This window comes from Chiloscyllium plagiosum, chromosome 1 (assembly GCF_004010195.1).
Source record: "Chiloscyllium plagiosum isolate BGI_BamShark_2017 chromosome 1, ASM401019v2, whole genome shotgun sequence".
NCBI lineage: Eukaryota > Metazoa > Chordata > Chondrichthyes > Orectolobiformes > Hemiscylliidae > Chiloscyllium > Chiloscyllium plagiosum.
In genome coordinates, this window is record NC_057710.1 from 137,310,660 (window position 1) to 137,327,266 (window position 16,607).

Below are 16,607 nucleotides of genomic sequence, written 5' to 3' on the forward strand. Positions count from 1 at the left end.
TAAAGGCTTGATAAATCTAATCCTCCTTTTACCTGGCAGGTTTCACATGTTGTTTTCCTCAAATCTGGCTGACAGCAGGTATTAGTAGAGTTATAGGTTTAAACTGATTTTAATTTGCCTGCTGAGAGCAAACTGGATCAACCTTGACTACAATAAGTAAGTGGGTTGGGTTCAAATCTGTGTGAATTTTGCCATAATAATTACTTGTTACTCCAGTGAGGAAATACATGTCAAATAGAATCCCCATGAAGCAAATATTGTTGATGACTTTAGTTGATGACTTGAACCGGATTTTGGATAGGGAAGCAAGTTTACCCTTGTCTATCTGTCTTTAGCCTGTGATCTTCCCTCCTTTCAAATATCATGTAGTGCAGCCAAGGAGACAGATATTAGAGATACTCATTGACCAGAACTTCTCATAGGTTCTGATATTCCCTGTAACATTCTATTTACTGGTTTATGTACTTTGTTGTGCTTCTGAATTGCATTTTAATTTGCAGTTCCTTACACAATTGAGGACTGATAGCATTACTATTACATAGATTCAATCATGAGTGAGTTACTGCATGTGTATGTGACATTCAAATTGGTTTTCCTAGGTGCTACATTTCTATCTAGAGCTATCTATTTTCATGTTCCTTAGCATTATGAACCCCTCTAGCTGACAAAGTAACAGTAACGCTTGACTGGGTTGCAGGTTCGAATTCAGAAAACCAGTTGCCTGTACTCGAGTCTAATTGTCTTGATGCCAGATGTGGTATAGTTGCTTGGAACCAGTTAAAATGGATTTGTTAATAAAAGAAGCTTGACTCTGGTCCTTGCTAATTATTTGCATCTATTTGTTGTAAACATTAGATTAGATTAGGTAAAAACAATGACTGCAGATGCTGGAAACCAGATTCTGGATGAGTGGTGCTGGAAGAGCACAGCAGTTCAGGCAGCATTCGAGGACACCACCTGGCAGCTCAGTACTGTTACACAAGTCTAACAAAACACTGTTATAATTAGATTAGATTATTCTATTATCCTATATTTATCCCTGATGAACACACCTGACATACACTGCCCCGAACACGATGGGCAATTTAGCATGGCCAGTTCACCTAACCTGCACATCTCTGGATTGTGGGAGGAAACTGGAGCACCCGGAGGAAACCCCCGCATAGAATGTGCAAACTCCACACAGACAGTTGCCAAGGCTGGAATCGAACCCCGGTCTCTGGCATGTGAGGCAGCAGTGCTAACCACTGAGCCACCATGCGCCCATAAGAAGAGAAAAATAAACATTTGGATTTACATAGCCCCCATTACTGAAACATCTCAAAGCACACAGTCACCAAGTTACTTTTATACAGCATTGAAAGCAGACAAATAGAGAAGCCACTGTGCAAACATTAAAAACCACCATCAATAATCATTCATATTACCTATTAATCTGTTTGTTTTTGATGATGGGAAAGTACTAGGGAGAATTTCTTTTCTTTGAAATGTACCCAGGATCTTTTACATTAACCTTGCACCAAAATTGGGTGACATTTGGCTTATCTAAAGGACTACAGTGCAGGATTCTGTTCCTCTTAATATTACAACAAAATGCCAGCGACGAACCCAAGCCCTGGATTTGGATTTTAAATGACATCCCACAGCGTTAAGAACTCCATTAACTGATTCAAGTTGACACATGTCTGCTCCTATTTTATTAATCTTTGCCCATAGTAGTAGCTATTTTCAGTAAGGAAGCAGATTGCCATTAGCTGAAATTGATCGAACATACTTTAAAAAATGTTACCATAGTATTCAGGACCTTTTCTGTTACAAAAAAAGGAAGGATGCTAAATTTTAATCACAAGTTCTTGCCTACCTCCTTGCTTTCATGTAGGTTTACCATCAAGCTGTCTGGAGTAGGTAGGAAGATATCTGCAGAAGAAAGCTTTCATCAATTTTTGTGCAAAGAATACAAATTTTGACTGATAACTAACTAACTAGATGCCAACCAAACAACAGAACTTTTAAAAACGTGCTTCTGCTTGCTTTACAACCTACACTAAAGTTTCCCATTGGTCTGCATTACCTACAGTAGCAGATGACACACTCTTGATACAGCAAACCCATGTTAAAGGTCCTGCTGTCAGCAAAATTAACTAACTAACTCTGGTTTGACATCAACTGAAGGATCAGAGACTGGCTATGAGAATACTTCAACTGTCAGGTTAGGAAACAGGCAAATTTCAGAAGACGGGTTGAAGTAAGGATGAAAGTGGGTAATGTTAGCGGGAAAAAAGTCTGTCAATTATGACGGAGTGACTGCCCATAGAAGTAGCAGAGGGGTGAGCTAGGAATTGTCAGAAGACATCGGGAAGATCTGACCCCATGTTCGCAGATAATGTAACTAAGGATTAGCATGCAGAGCGGAACAGGACAGGATCAAACATAGAATCTTGGGGCAATTCCAGAGATACATGGGCAGAGGAAAAGAAATAACTTCTGGAGTTTTTCAACTACTTTTGATTGGGTAAGAACAGAGTTGAGCTAGGATAGACCTGAATGAGGTGGTGATGGAAAAAATGCATCATAGTTACAAGGGATATTATCTGCAACTTGAGTTTGGGCCATTTCACCCTGAGGGAGAGGGACGATGTAAACAAGTTGTAAAGCAGCTAATAAGACATTCAAGGACTCTTGAGAAAGCACAGGTTTAAACAAAAGAGGAATAAAGGATGAAATTATGCGAAGAGAAGCTGATATGTGCTTTTCTTTTCGAAAAAGATTTTACAGAACGAAGAAACAGCGTGAAGATCAGAAGAGAACTTGGTTTGACATCCATTTATGGTAATGGAGTAGATGAAGCAAGAGCAGAGAACTGACAGTCTCAATTTAGTGACAAAGACATTAGATTAGATTAGATTACTTAGAGTGTGGAAACAGGCCCTTCGGCCCAACAAGTCCACACCAACCCGCCGAAGCGCAACCCAGCCAGACCCATTTACCCCTTCACCTAACACTATGGGCAATTTAGCATGGCCAATTCACCTAACCTGCACATTTTTGGATTGTGGGAGAAAACCAGAGCACCCAGAGGAAACCCACGCAGACATGGGGAGAATGAGCAAATGCCACACAGTCAGTCCCTGAGGCAGGAATTGAACCCGGGCCTCTGGCGCTGTGAGGCAGCAGTGCTAACCACTGTGCCACCCATCTATGGATTCCTTTGTTAAGTATTAAAGCATTAAAAAGAGAATATAGAAGATAACTGATTTTTGCTGTATAGACTCAAATAGTAAAATGAGAGGACAACTTAATGAAAATAAAAGATACTGTCTTGATTCAATAAAGACAGTGAATACAAAAGCAAATTGATAACAGTAAGCCTATGCAAATTACTGATTACACTCTAAGTAGACAGGAGGGTAGATGTTCAATTCACTGCTACTATCCCATAGTGCAGTGAAGAAGGGTCACTGCAACACCTCTTCTAGGTACTGCTCTTATAAATCAACTGAGTTTGATTTTCACTACTGTTGCTTCTGTGATGAGGTCGGATACTTATTTTGTCTAACACTTTGTTTCGATAGAGGGGTATGCATTATGCTTAATTTCAGTACTCATCTAAACTTTCAGCATTATGTGGAGAAATATTGTCAATTTGATCAGTTCCCCTGAAAACAGTAGCAAAACTGGTTTTGAAACGTGGAGCAATATTGTACTAACCAGTACCAAACGGCAGTAGTAGTCAGACTAAAACTTACTTTATAAAGTATGCTTTCAACAGATCTAGTGAATTCAGGTTGAAACACTATGGAAATATTAGTCAAGTTATGTGAATTTTACATTGACAAAAATGCATATTTTTGTTGACTAAATTACTGTGAAATCATACTGATTTTTCCAAGCTTGCTGAATCATTATTCAATTTAACTGCCCTGAAGTTTGCATTAGAAATTAAATTTTCATTTAGATGTACAAACTGTCTATAGTTCATCACTGAAGTGGACTAATTTCATTCTCATTTCTGAACTGTTTACTGTCATAACATCACAAATACACCAAAGTTTGATTATAATCGCAATTTTATTTTAGTTTTACCTTCAATATCTGATACAATCAGCATTTGAGGTTGTGACAAGCCTTCCTGCAAGTTGAAGAAATGAATTGTGCTATCAAATGTAATAAATCCTATTTTGGTCCTTGAATCTCCAGGCAACCTTAAAGATATATTTATATGCATATGTTAGAACATGTAACTTTGGTCAGACGCTTAAAAAGCAGCATATACAATCAAATACTGATATTTCATAAATCACTACCAAGAAATTGTACTTACAATTAATTCTATTATGGGATATTTAAAAACTAGACAAGAGCTATATTAAAGTAAGGAAATTAAGTTTCAAATAAAGCTTAAAAATGCACTTTAAGATGAACTGCAGAAACACAAGCTATAACATTTGAAGCGTTGTATTAATCAGAGGATGGTGTTGTCTTGAAATCCTCACCGCATTTTAAAACAAACTTACATGTGCTCTTAAAAGTGCTGTATCTTATCTGATTCTGGATTAACAACCAGAAATGGAATTAAGCTATATATTTCTTTCTCAGCTAACGTAGGCATAATGAGCCAGATGGCTACCTGCTGCATTGCATATTTCCAACTTTTTATGGTTATATTAAAGAAAGCTGAATTACAAGTGCACAAGAAGACACTTCCAGGTTACCTAATTTCATATTTCATCAAATTATGTGGGAAGAAATTAAATCACAGGATTTAGAAGCAGGGGTAAGCTATTCAACCTATCAGGTCTTTTCTACTCTACGGCGAGATCATGGCCGATCTGATGATTCTCATCTCCACTTTCCTGCCTTATCCCAATAACCTTTAATTCCCATACTAATTAATAACACTAATTAAAAAACTAATTTAAAAAATACTTAAACTGTCTTTATCCCTCTGCAGACTGTTATCCTTACTGTTTTTGCTTCCCATTATTTTTAATGTTTGCTGCAAATTTGGCAAGAGTACCTTCATTGCTATTATCAAGTCATCAATATTACAGCATATAATTGGGCCTCAGCACTGAGCCCTGTGGCACTCAACTGGCTGCCATCCTGAAAATGCCTTCTTTATCCAAACTCTCTGTCTATTAGTTAGACAATCCTTTATGCCACTCCCAGGTCAATGTGCTTTTATCATTTTAAGGTATTGCACATAAGCTTACTTAGCAAATGCCTTCTGAAAATCCAAATACACTACTTCCACTGCTTCCCCTTTATTTATCCTGTAATACAGACACTGCAATGAACTTGTTAGGCACAAAGCCTTTGAAAAGATCCCTGTTAAAGCACTATACTTGTACATTTGGAAAAAGGTGCTCTTACTTGTCAAAGTTTTCTAACAATGACTGACAACAAATGTTCAGGTATCCTGATTCCACTGCATTATGGGAAACATCAAAAACGAAGAGGTAGACAGCAGGTTGAGGTGGTCGCAGCTGCAAAGAAAATAATCTGGGCATTGAAATATACATGCTGTGAACAGTTAAGTCACACGAAACACAAATATTTAATTTTACCTTGATATTTTTAAGTTCTATTGTAATACAGGATATGTATGAACAACCCACTTTCATTAATTCATAGCCAATATCTGTTCATTTGGTTCTTTAGTATGCAGCATTTTTACCATATAATCTGAAGAAGCAATAAACTCCACAGTTGCAGTTTGAACTTCTGGTCTTTTGTGTGGTTCACCATATGAACGCGTCAAAGGATTATACATGAATTCTTCAGGTACTAAGATTTAAAGCAAAGAGAAAGATTTTAATTTAAAATGTGTAAAAATACAATACACTCATCTATCCAAATATATTCAAGTAGCTTCTAAGTACGCAGTCTTTGGCAAATAGGACTTTGCACAGCAAGCCAAAAAACAAAGGATAGTAGACACATTCCAAGGTCTGCAGCACCTAAAATGCTCTGTCTGAAAATGTTTAATGTCCTAATTCTACCATCTTCTATGGCAGGTTGTTCTAAACAGTCATTAATTTGTAAAACTTTTGCTCCAAATTAATGTTCCTGCAATGCCAAGCAGGTGCTCATTTGCACAGCTGGTGAGAAAGGTACAGGTCTTGTCAAATAAAGACTATGAGAAGTAATACACAGGCACGCAAACAGAAAAATTCAAAGAGACCACAGAATGCAAAAAAGAGATGGCCAAAGCTACACTTTTTAAAAGAGATATTGCTCCAAATATAATTTCTAGTCTACTCCATCAGAGATAACTGGCTCTACATTCTAGGTGACTGGTCCTGTTCTAGTTTAGGTACAAGTTGTCATAGGAGTACAGACCCTCTCTGTCCTAGTACTACTACCACCAAGAGTTCTAGAAATGAAATTTCTCCTATCCATGCTATTCTTTATGCAATGCATTCACTTTCCTAATTGGGTCTCCCTACATTGAATGAGTATATTTTCTGTTTAGAGATTATCACCCATCAGGACTTGACTTTTAGCTTATTTCCTAGCTATTCGTGCATTTTTAGCAGAATCTCTAATTAAAATAAATAAAATTGCTCTTGGAAAGAAACACTTGTATACTAGGATCAGAGGTAAATGATCACACATTAATGTGAAATTAAGGAGACAAATGGACTTATTTTTGTCACAGTAAGCAAGACAGGCTTAAACCCCTTTGCAGGCATATGAAGGTTTTGGAATGAAATAAATCAAGAATTTCAACAATCCAAATGACACTTTACTTTTCACCTGCACAACAACTTTTATTTTTCAGACTTGTTTCATAGAGAGTCATACAGTCATAGAGATGTACAGCACAGAAACGGACACTTCAGTCCAACTCGTCCATGCCGACCAGATATCTTAATCTAATCTGGTCCCATTTGCCAGCACTGGGGGCCCAAATCCCTCTAAATCCTTCCTATTCATATACCCATCCAGATGCCTTTTAAATGCTGTAATTGTACCTATTCCTATCCAGATGTGCATAAATCCTATCCCTTACAATTCTCTCTAAGACTTTGCCCACAACAGAAGTGAGACTCACCGGCCTATAGTCTCTTTTATATCTTTCCTGTCTCACCCTAAACCTATGCCCTCTAGTTCTGGACTCCCCCACATCAGGGAAAAGATCTTGTCTATTTATCCTATCTATGCCCCTCATGATTTTATAAACCTCTATTAGGCCACTCATCAGCCTCTGACGCTCCAGGGAAAACAGCCCAGTCTATCCAGCCTCTCCTTCTAGCTCAAATCCTCCAACCCTGGCAACATCCTTGTAAATCTTTTCCAAACCCTATCAAGTTTCACAGCTCCCTTACGATGGGAAGGATACCAGAACTGCACGCATTATTCCAATATTTCATGTTTTTTCTTTTCTTAGGATAGGCTCAAATGATGCTAAACCAGAGGAATATTTGCTAACTTACCATCATTGACTCGATAACACAGATTGCATTTCCACCTTCTTTGATCAAGGAAGGATACAAATGGATTAATGTATGTTCTGCAGGTTCGGCATCTGACAATGGTGCTCGAAGTAATCACAGGCAAATGCTAAATTGTTAATGAAACCAATCATTAGTATTGAGCAGAAATTCTAACTCTGCTCACCAACAAAAAGAAAATTTTGCTAACAACTAAACCAGAACATGTAAGAGGTAATTCCACACACTAGGCAAAGCAAATAAAATGTTGTTAACAGTACCTCCAAAGCGATTCTATGAGAAGAAATTCATGCACTGGCACGTTTGCTTGCTCACTTGTCTGTGAAGCCCATTAGACACAATGTTCCTCTCAGTGGGTGGCGGTAGATTTACCAACAATTTTAATGCTGATTAATCAACTTATGATGAAGCCCTATTTAGTCCCTTTAGCAGAAGTAAACCAGTCCAAAATTATAGTGTTTACTGAATGGGGTTCAAACATGCAGTGGCTATTTTCCTTACTTATGACCTGAATATTTAGATGCATAAACCTTAAGAATCGGAGTAGAGGTTGTTTAGATTATCCAGAAAACATTTATCTTGAAAAGCATTAAAAAAAACCTTCCAAAGTGGCTGCTCAAACATTTGCTCTGGGATTTTCTTTTACCATTATATTCTGACTCTCCAAATAAGGAAAATTAAGATTAGAATTTCAAAAAACACAAAAAACTGAGCAGTCACACTTTTCCTAAAAAGGATTGTGAAGTTCCAGCTCTTTTTAATAGTGTGTGGAGGATTAAAAAGGATAGAGGAAATTCAAGGACTTTTTTAAAATGTTCATTAAATTTAAATTTTAGCCATGGGCATAAAAAATAACCAAAATACAGAAAAATATGACTATGAAGTGTAATACAAAAACAGTACAACTACACGATGAAATGGGAGCTGTTTCCTGCATACTAAGCCCCTCTCTCCATTTGAGCAGCATTTCTAGCCATTATAATGGCTGTCAAGATTCCAAAATTATTATTCATTTGAAATAGAAAAGAGAAAGGAAGTATCTTACTGATTTTGCTTTCAGTGATAGAAACTCTGAGAAAAGAGGCCATCTTATTTAGTGGGTAATATGAATAACCAAGCAAGCAGTAACTTACTGCTTGCCCAATATTATAGAATGCTTTGAACAATATTGTAGACTTCTGCAAAATTGCTTCTCATGCAGATTCTTTTCATTTTCTTTATTGGTACTTTTCTAAAGTCATTTCATAATTTCTATCCTTCTACTCGGACAGGTTTACATTATGGAACAAAAATTAACATATGGCCTATTCTTGATCACAATAAGAGGCAGCATTGATTATTGCCAGCAAGAGAGCTATATTCAAGGTTTGGAGTAACAATGTAGTAAGACAGTTGCCCATGAAAGATAGTATAGGGCACTGGAGTCTATTGCGCACACCAAATTAAAAATGTGATTACCGTCAGATCTTTGAAGGGGTGAAGCAATAATCCAAGAGGAAGTTTCGCTTTGTTCAGCAAAGCCTGAGTCTGAGGGATATTCATCAGAGTGCATCGGAATAAACTGGGAGAAAAGGAAGAACATCAAAATAGTCAGATCAGGCACAACTCCATTATAACGCCTAGAGTAAAAAGTTCATTCTTTTCTACTTAATATGTTGCTTCCAGTGATGGCTTTTGTTTTTAATATTGCGTATGGTCAGTGAAAAAGTTTACGCTGTATGCCTCAACACATTTGTAATTAGGAGAGCAGACAGGGGTATGGGTGGATGACACCCATTTGACAGATGTTATAGCAGCCATTTCTCATTGCTGATATATACATCTTCAGCACCAGATAAAGCTTAAAATTTCGCTATCATCATCAATCTTTGTCATCCTCGAGCTAAGGCGCGTTCCTTCAGGAGACTGGCATTCTTGTCAGTAAGTGTCAACAGCACAATTAGATACCCAAAACATTTTGTTGCAACTTCAAAACCACAATTTGCTTTATATCACTGCAATATGTTTCATTCACCATAGCGTGCACTTTCTGTGCACTTCTTTAAGAGGCTTGTTAATTACGCTAAGATTTATGTGGTAGTGCCCAACATATCAAAAGCTGAGCCATGGTTTCCCAGTCTCTCTTCTGAAGGGTCTTTAAAAGTGGCAGCAAGCATAAAAATTAATATATCCCGTCAGTTCGAATGTGATGCCCAGGAACCAAAGATCAAACGGTTTCCAAGAAACAAGGAATTGAACACACTGGGTCTAGAATTAGTCAGGAGATTGATGTAATAAGTAAAATCCAAAATAAAAGTGATACGACACATTTGAAAATTTAGGATTTACTAGATGATAAGATCAGGGCTCAATTATGGAAAATTGGGAACGACTCGTGTAGCCTGTGGCTTAAATGCCAAGGGTACATAGGGGAAAAAATGTGATTTTTAAACATGATTAAAACAACAACCTGCTTGAACACGAAAGGTGAACGAATAAACAATTTTCTTTTGTTTCAAAGGAAACAGTACATTTTTAAATTCATGGTTTTCAACAAGAATTTTTATAATGATGTGATCTTTGATCCTGCCCAAAGATATTTGCAGAACTCAGAAATCCCACATGCCAAAAATAATCCATTTATTTGTGCAAATAATTTAGTCATTACATGGCAGTAGTTTGGATTGCATTTTCCTTAGAAAACAAGCAAAATGTGGAGCATGGCAAAACATTGACTGTCCTTGATGACTTGGGAGTTTCACCTCTCAGTCAGAAAGTGAAATTAACAATATTGAGTATCACAAACTCAAAACAATTCTACCCTTTGAATAGCACAATTTATCTTTTATTCCCACACACAAATTGTAAACAAATATGAATGTGCATAGTTGGAATTTAAAAACAAACTTTGAATGAATATGTAATCACAAATCATAAACTGGTATTGGCCATAACAAGGCAGTATTATGGCTTGCAAACCTGGAAGTGAAGCATTTGCAAAAACCGAAATTGCTGGAGAAACTCGATGGAAGTGTTAACTGCTTTCTCTCCACAGATAGGCTAGTTTGTCTCGCAATTATCCGTTTTTGTTTCAGATCTTCAGCATTTGCAGTTCATTTTCATTTTAAAGAAGCATGAGTAGTTTGGCAAATTGCAAATTTTCTGTCTACTGATGATTATAGATTAGATTCCTTACAGTGTGGAAACAGGTCCTTCGGCCCAACCAGTCCACACCAACCCTCCGAAGAGTAACCCACCCAGACCCATTTCCCTCTGACTAATGCACCTAACACTACGGGCAATTTAGCATGACCAATTCACCTAACCTGCACATCTTTGGATTGTGGGAGGAAACTGGAGCACCCGGAGGAAACCCACGCAGACATGGGGAGAATGTGCAAACTCCACACAGTGTGGAATCGAACCTGGGACCCTGGTGCTGTGAGGCCGCAGTGCTAACCACTGAGCCACCATGCTACCCTCTAACCAATTATAACCAATACAAGGGATTTTTCAGTTCCAGCAAAAGGATATCAACCTGTAACTTGAACTCTATCTTGCTCTATGTCTGTATACTTCCAGTATTTTCGAGTTTTAATTTGCATTTGATTGTATTTTGCTTTTTCCCTTGATTTTACAATTTCAGATATAAACCAATATTAGGACGGGGTAAAACATAAAATGCAGAACTTTAATGCAATTCAGCAACCACAACACCAGAGATATTTGGCATAGTTCAATCGTGAAAAACACAGGTGATTGCAAACCTGCTTCACTTGCAAGAATACACAATCGTTTTGGTTAAAAAAAACAACACTTACTCTGGGCTGCAGTTAAGTTTTTTCAGTTCTTGACTTAAATTGGATTGAGGGATCATGTTTGGAACTGGTGGAAGAATATCCCGTTCTTGAAGGAGACTGACTTGCCTCAGAGCTTCGGTCCGCCGTTTATTCCGCAAGTTTAGACCCTCCATGTTTGACGACAGCTGATCAACACTGGAAAAGGGCTGCAATTAGGAAAAGAAAGACAATCTCATCTGATTTTATATTTCAAACTTCAGCAATCAATTTTCCATAAACGAAAACATGATCAACAATTTTTCATCAAATTCTTTAATAGCAATTAATTTTATTATTGAAATATCATTACAGAAAATTCTGGTAGATTATGTAAACACTCAAAAGACATTAGGATTGTCAGTTTGAAGGCTATGTTGTAATTATGATTCAAAACAACTGTATGGAAATTGAACTGCAAGCAATTTTGATTTTGCAAGAAAGTTTCAGGTCATTAAAACGGACAATTCTATATGTGACTTAGGCAGCTAGTTTTAAAAAAGATGTTGGTTTAATTTTCATATAATATTTGTCATGCTAGATGTGGTCTCCTGAAGATCAGCAAGCCAGAGTCAAACAGAATTACTTGAAATTTGGACCTGGATTTCCAAACATTTTAAAGAAAGAAAATTAATGTATACCATTTAACTCCAGGGCAACTTGAAGATGCATTTCCAGTCTAGAGGTGACAGAAATATGCACACAATATCAAGCTTCATTTTTGATATGAAAGTGGAGAAAAATGTGAGTGTATGCAAATTTGAGGTACATTCACAATAAGATTATATTGAAACAAACTGTTTTATGGAAAAACAGATCCATTAAGGTACAGTAAATCAAATGCTTAACAGAGAACACTGTAATACAGATTCTTCATAATTTTAAACAACTATGTTCCCATTCCTCCTCTGCACTGAAAATATCAGATGAAATATTCAATGTGCATGCAACTTGGGAATGTACCAGCTATTTCCCATTTCCTGCCCTGCTAGAAATGGACATATGCATCTTAGCAAATTATCAAGACCACAACTTATGAATCATTGAATTGAATTTATTGTCATGTGTACCGAGGCACAATGAAAAGCTTTGTCTTGCGAGCAATACAGGCAGATCACAGAGTTAAATAGCATAGATAGTAAATAATATGTAAACAGCGGCAAAAACAAAAACACAGGTACAGATGAATGTTAAGAGTTTGAAAGGCCATTCAGTATTCTAACAACAGTAGGGTAGAAACTGTTACGAAACTGGCTGGTGCATGCGTTCAGGCTTCTGTACCTTCTCCCCGATGGTAGAGGTTGAAGAAAAACATTGTCAGGGTGGGATGGATCTTTGAGAATGCTGGCGGCCATTCCTTGATAAGGGGCCTGGTAGATGGATTCTATAGACGGGAGGTTGGCCTTTGTGCTTGTCCAGGCCAAGTTCACCACGCTCTGTAACCGTCTCAGATCTTGAATGGTACAGTTACCACACCAGGTACTGATATAACCAGGCAGAATGCTCTCGATGGTGCACATATAAAAGGGTATTCGCCATCATGCCAAATTTACTCAGCTGCCTGAGGAAGAGGAGATGTTGTTGGGCCTTTGTAACCACATGAAGAGTCCAAGAAAGCTTGTTGTGGATGACCACTCTGAGGAGGTTGACACTCTCCACTCGTTGCACCTCTATGCTGTTAATGTGTCAATAGTGAGTTCCTTGGTTTTGCAGGCATTGAGAGTTAAGTTGTTCTCAGTGCACCATTTTTCCAGGTCTTCCACCCCTGTCTGTAGCCTGTTTCTTCGCCTTCTGAGATTTGACCGACTATGGTGGTGTCATCAGCAAACTTTTAACTGGCATTAGTCTGATATTTGGCGACGCAGTCATGGGTATACAGTGGGTACAGTAGGGGGCTGAGTACGCACCCCTGGGGGCTCCAGTGTTGAGTGTTAGTGAGGATGAAATAATATCCCCAATCTTCACTGACTGTGGCCTGTGTGTCAGGAAACGGAGGATCCAGTTGCAGAGTGGGGCTTAGTCCGAGATCACTAAGTTTAGCAATCAGTCTCGAGGGGATAATAGTGTTGAAGGCTAAACTGTAGTCAATGAGTAGGATTCTTACGCAGCTGTTCTTGGTGTTAAGATGTTCTAGGGAGGAGAGAAGGGCAAGTGATATGGCACCTGACATGGATCTGTTGGTCCAATAGGCAAATTGGAGTGGGTCAAAAGTAGTGGGGAGGTTGGAGTTGATTAATGCCATGACCATCCTTTCAAAGCACTTCATGACCACCGAAGTTAGGGCCACTGTGCGGTAGTCACTGAGACATGCTGCATGAGCCTTCTTAGGCACAGGGATGACATTGGCCCTCTGGAAACAGGCAGGGACAGTGGCCTGCTGCAGGGAGAGGTTGAAGATGTCAGAGAAAGTCTCTGCCAGTTAATCTGCACATGTTCGGAGTGCACGGCCTGGTACTCCATCTGGTCCCATAGCTTTCCTTGGATTCACACGAAGGAAAACTGATCTGACCTCTGATGCAGTGACTGTTGGGATAGGTTCATCAGGACTTGTCGGAATAGGTGTTACCTCTCCGCCGAAATTCTGCTCAAAGCCAGCAGAGAAGGCGTTGAGACGATCTGGGAGGAATGTGTCACCGTCTGCAATCTTGCAATGTCTCTCTTTAGAACCTGTGATGTCTTTCGGTCCTTGCCATAGCATCACAAGTGAGCATGCTTCTCATCCTTAGGAATTTCAAACTGCAATGGAGAATCAGATGTAATGGTAGGAGTGCTCTCTCTAGGAGAAAGTGAGGACTGCAGATGCTGGAGATCAGAGCTTAAAAATGTGTTGCTGGAAAAGCGCATCAGGTCAGGCAGCATCAAAGGAACAGGAGAATCAACGTTTCGGGCATAAGCCCTTCTTGGAACTTGGATTGCTTTAAAAAGGTGGATTTTGGTTACTCCTATAAATTTTGTCCTCTGATGGATTAGCAAGTCATTTTTAAACAATGACTGAAGTCCAATACTTTCTGAGCAACATATGACTCTGTTGTTATCAATGGAAAATGGTTTATACTTTTGATTTTATGACAGGTAGGGCAAACATAATTAACCTTTTGATAGTGCAGAAAACACCAAAAATGAGCTCTGAAGCCAAGTTTATTTGTCTCTCCTAGCTGTTCAATGAAACCAGTCGCCGCAGAAGAAGTTATCTAGTTTGGGAATTTTCGAAGCCTGGAGAGTTTCGATGGAAACTAAGTTTTTGAAACTGAAAAAGTTTTAGTTCTCAGATTTGACGGGAGTTCAGGGAAGTGGACTTGGAAAGGAGTGATCAAATTGGCTCTGCAGGAGAAAACCTGGAGGGGGGTCAGTTAAATAGATCTCTGAATTGTTGAGAGATATAGGTGTAAATTTGCCTGGATTTGTGCCTGTTACAAATGGTGCTGAAAAGCAAGTCTTAATTTTGTTTTGAACTATGAGTATATATATATCACTTGGTTTCATATTTCTTGTACGATTAACTAAATGTTCGGTTGCTAAAGACCATCTGCAGCCTTGTGTGAATATGTGTCAGTGACTAACCACCGCATCAGTAAAACACAAAAAATAATATATTAAACCAGGTCTCATTGCAGCATCCGAACGGTCTAATAGTCCCACCAGGTGGGATTATAATACAGGTCAATCAGTCCAAAAGGGTCGTGTCAATGTTTATGATTCCTCTGATATTACTTGATTGCAGTCCGTCAAAATACCTGCTTCACAATCCCTCATGCTTCTGTCTAAATTCACTAAGTTTTCCTCAATCCATAACTGAAACTGCCAGTGCAAGGAACAGACATATGCTAAATTGGAGTTAAATAATAGATTTCAGTTTATGAATGTCAAAAATCAATTCTATGAAAGAATTATATCCTTTAAAAACTGCTGCTAAACTGGAAGAAAATACCAGATTCCCCATGTTTTCCCACCTCCCTGACTAACCACTTCCAAACATTCCCCTTTTTAAGGGGAGGGGCACATGCAGGTCACAAAGAGGCTAATCTAAGATCATTTCCAACTGGATTGGACAAACAAACGTCTTACTTCAGTAAACTGCGGAGGCCCTGGAGAATATCCTGGGCCAGTGGGCTGACTGACAGAATGCGAAGGAGGAGCTACGTTCTGGTAGACGGGCTGGAGAGTTGGATAAGCGTAACCAAATGGTTTACTGCTCTTCAACGGACGTGGATCAGAAGCAGCAGGGGCTGTGGCAGCTGAAGATGTTGAATCTGCAAAAAAAAATACAAAAATTGAAACACAAGTTTACAAAAATAATAAACAAAGACTGCACTTATATAGCACCTCTCATGATTTTCTAAGGCATGGATGGAGAATTGGCTGACTGACCAGAATATGAGGAGGGGGGTGGGGGTGGGGGGGGGGGGTCTCTTTCAGGATGGCAGGAAGTGACTAGAGTTCTGCAGAGGGCAGTGTCGGGACCACAACTATTCAAATTATACATTAACAATCTGGACCAAGGAACAAAGGGCAACTCTGCAGATGACACAAAGCTAGATGAAGTGTTAAGGAAGAGGGAAAGCTGCAGGGGCTGTAGTTGAGGAAGCAGGGAGGCTGCAGAAGGACTCAGACAGAGGACAATGTGGGAAAGTGTGAGGTGATGCAAGTTGGTAGGAAGAAACGAGGCAGAAACTATTTTCTAAACGGGGAAAGGGTTCAGAAATCTGAAGCTCAAAGGGATTTGGGAGCACTAATCTGAAGATTAACACGCAAGCTAAGTTGGCAGTGAGGAAGGCAAATGCAAATTAGCAATATGGTCAAGAGGGCTAGAATAAAACAAGCACAGATGGACTGCCGAAGCTCGGGTCAGACTGCATTGGGAATGCTGCGAGCAGTTTTCGGCCCTGTGCCTCAGGCAGGATGTGCTGCCTTGGACAGTGTCCTGAGGAGGTTTATAAGAATGATCCCGAAGTGAAGGGTTTGTCATATGAGGTGCAGCTGACCCTTGATTTCGACGGATGAGGGGAGGGTCTGATTGAAATGTACAGAATACTGAGAGGCCTGGATAGAGTGGATGTGGAGACGACATTTGCACCAGTAGCAGAGAGTAGCACTTGAGGGCAGAACCTCAGAGTGAAGGGATGACTCTTGAGAACAGAGAGGAGGAGGAATTTCTTCAGCCAGAGGGTGATGAACCCATGGAACTCAGAAGATTGTGGAGGCCAAGTCTTTGAGTGTATCAAAGAAAAACAGGTTCTTGAATGGTAAGGGAATCAAGGGGAGAAAGCAGGAAAATGAGGTTGCAAAACATATCAGCCATTACACACAGCAAGAGAGAGCAAGAGCGAGAGAGAGA

General features: G+C 39.1%; 1 protein-coding gene across 4 annotated transcripts in view; it reads right to left on the reverse strand.

The window, feature by feature from the left end:
* Positions 1 to 16,607, reverse strand: part of LOC122553760 (protein transport protein Sec24B-like) — a 114,685-nt gene that overhangs the window by 33,898 nt on the left and 64,180 nt on the right. For all 4 annotated transcript variants that reach the window (XM_043698060.1, XM_043698078.1, XM_043698051.1 and 1 more), the window contains 8 exons: positions 15,338 to 15,522; positions 11,258 to 11,442; positions 8,916 to 9,018; positions 7,440 to 7,566; positions 5,678 to 5,787; positions 5,374 to 5,486; positions 4,084 to 4,202; positions 1,862 to 1,917 (listed from right to left, as the gene is read on the reverse strand). In XM_043698060.1, the coding sequence (XP_043553995.1) occupies positions 1,862 to 1,917; positions 4,084 to 4,202; positions 5,374 to 5,486; positions 5,678 to 5,787; positions 7,440 to 7,566; positions 8,916 to 9,018; positions 11,258 to 11,442; positions 15,338 to 15,522 (998 nt within the window). The remainder of the gene's footprint in view (positions 1 to 1,861; positions 1,918 to 4,083; positions 4,203 to 5,373; positions 5,487 to 5,677; positions 5,788 to 7,439; positions 7,567 to 8,915; positions 9,019 to 11,257; positions 11,443 to 15,337; positions 15,523 to 16,607) is intronic.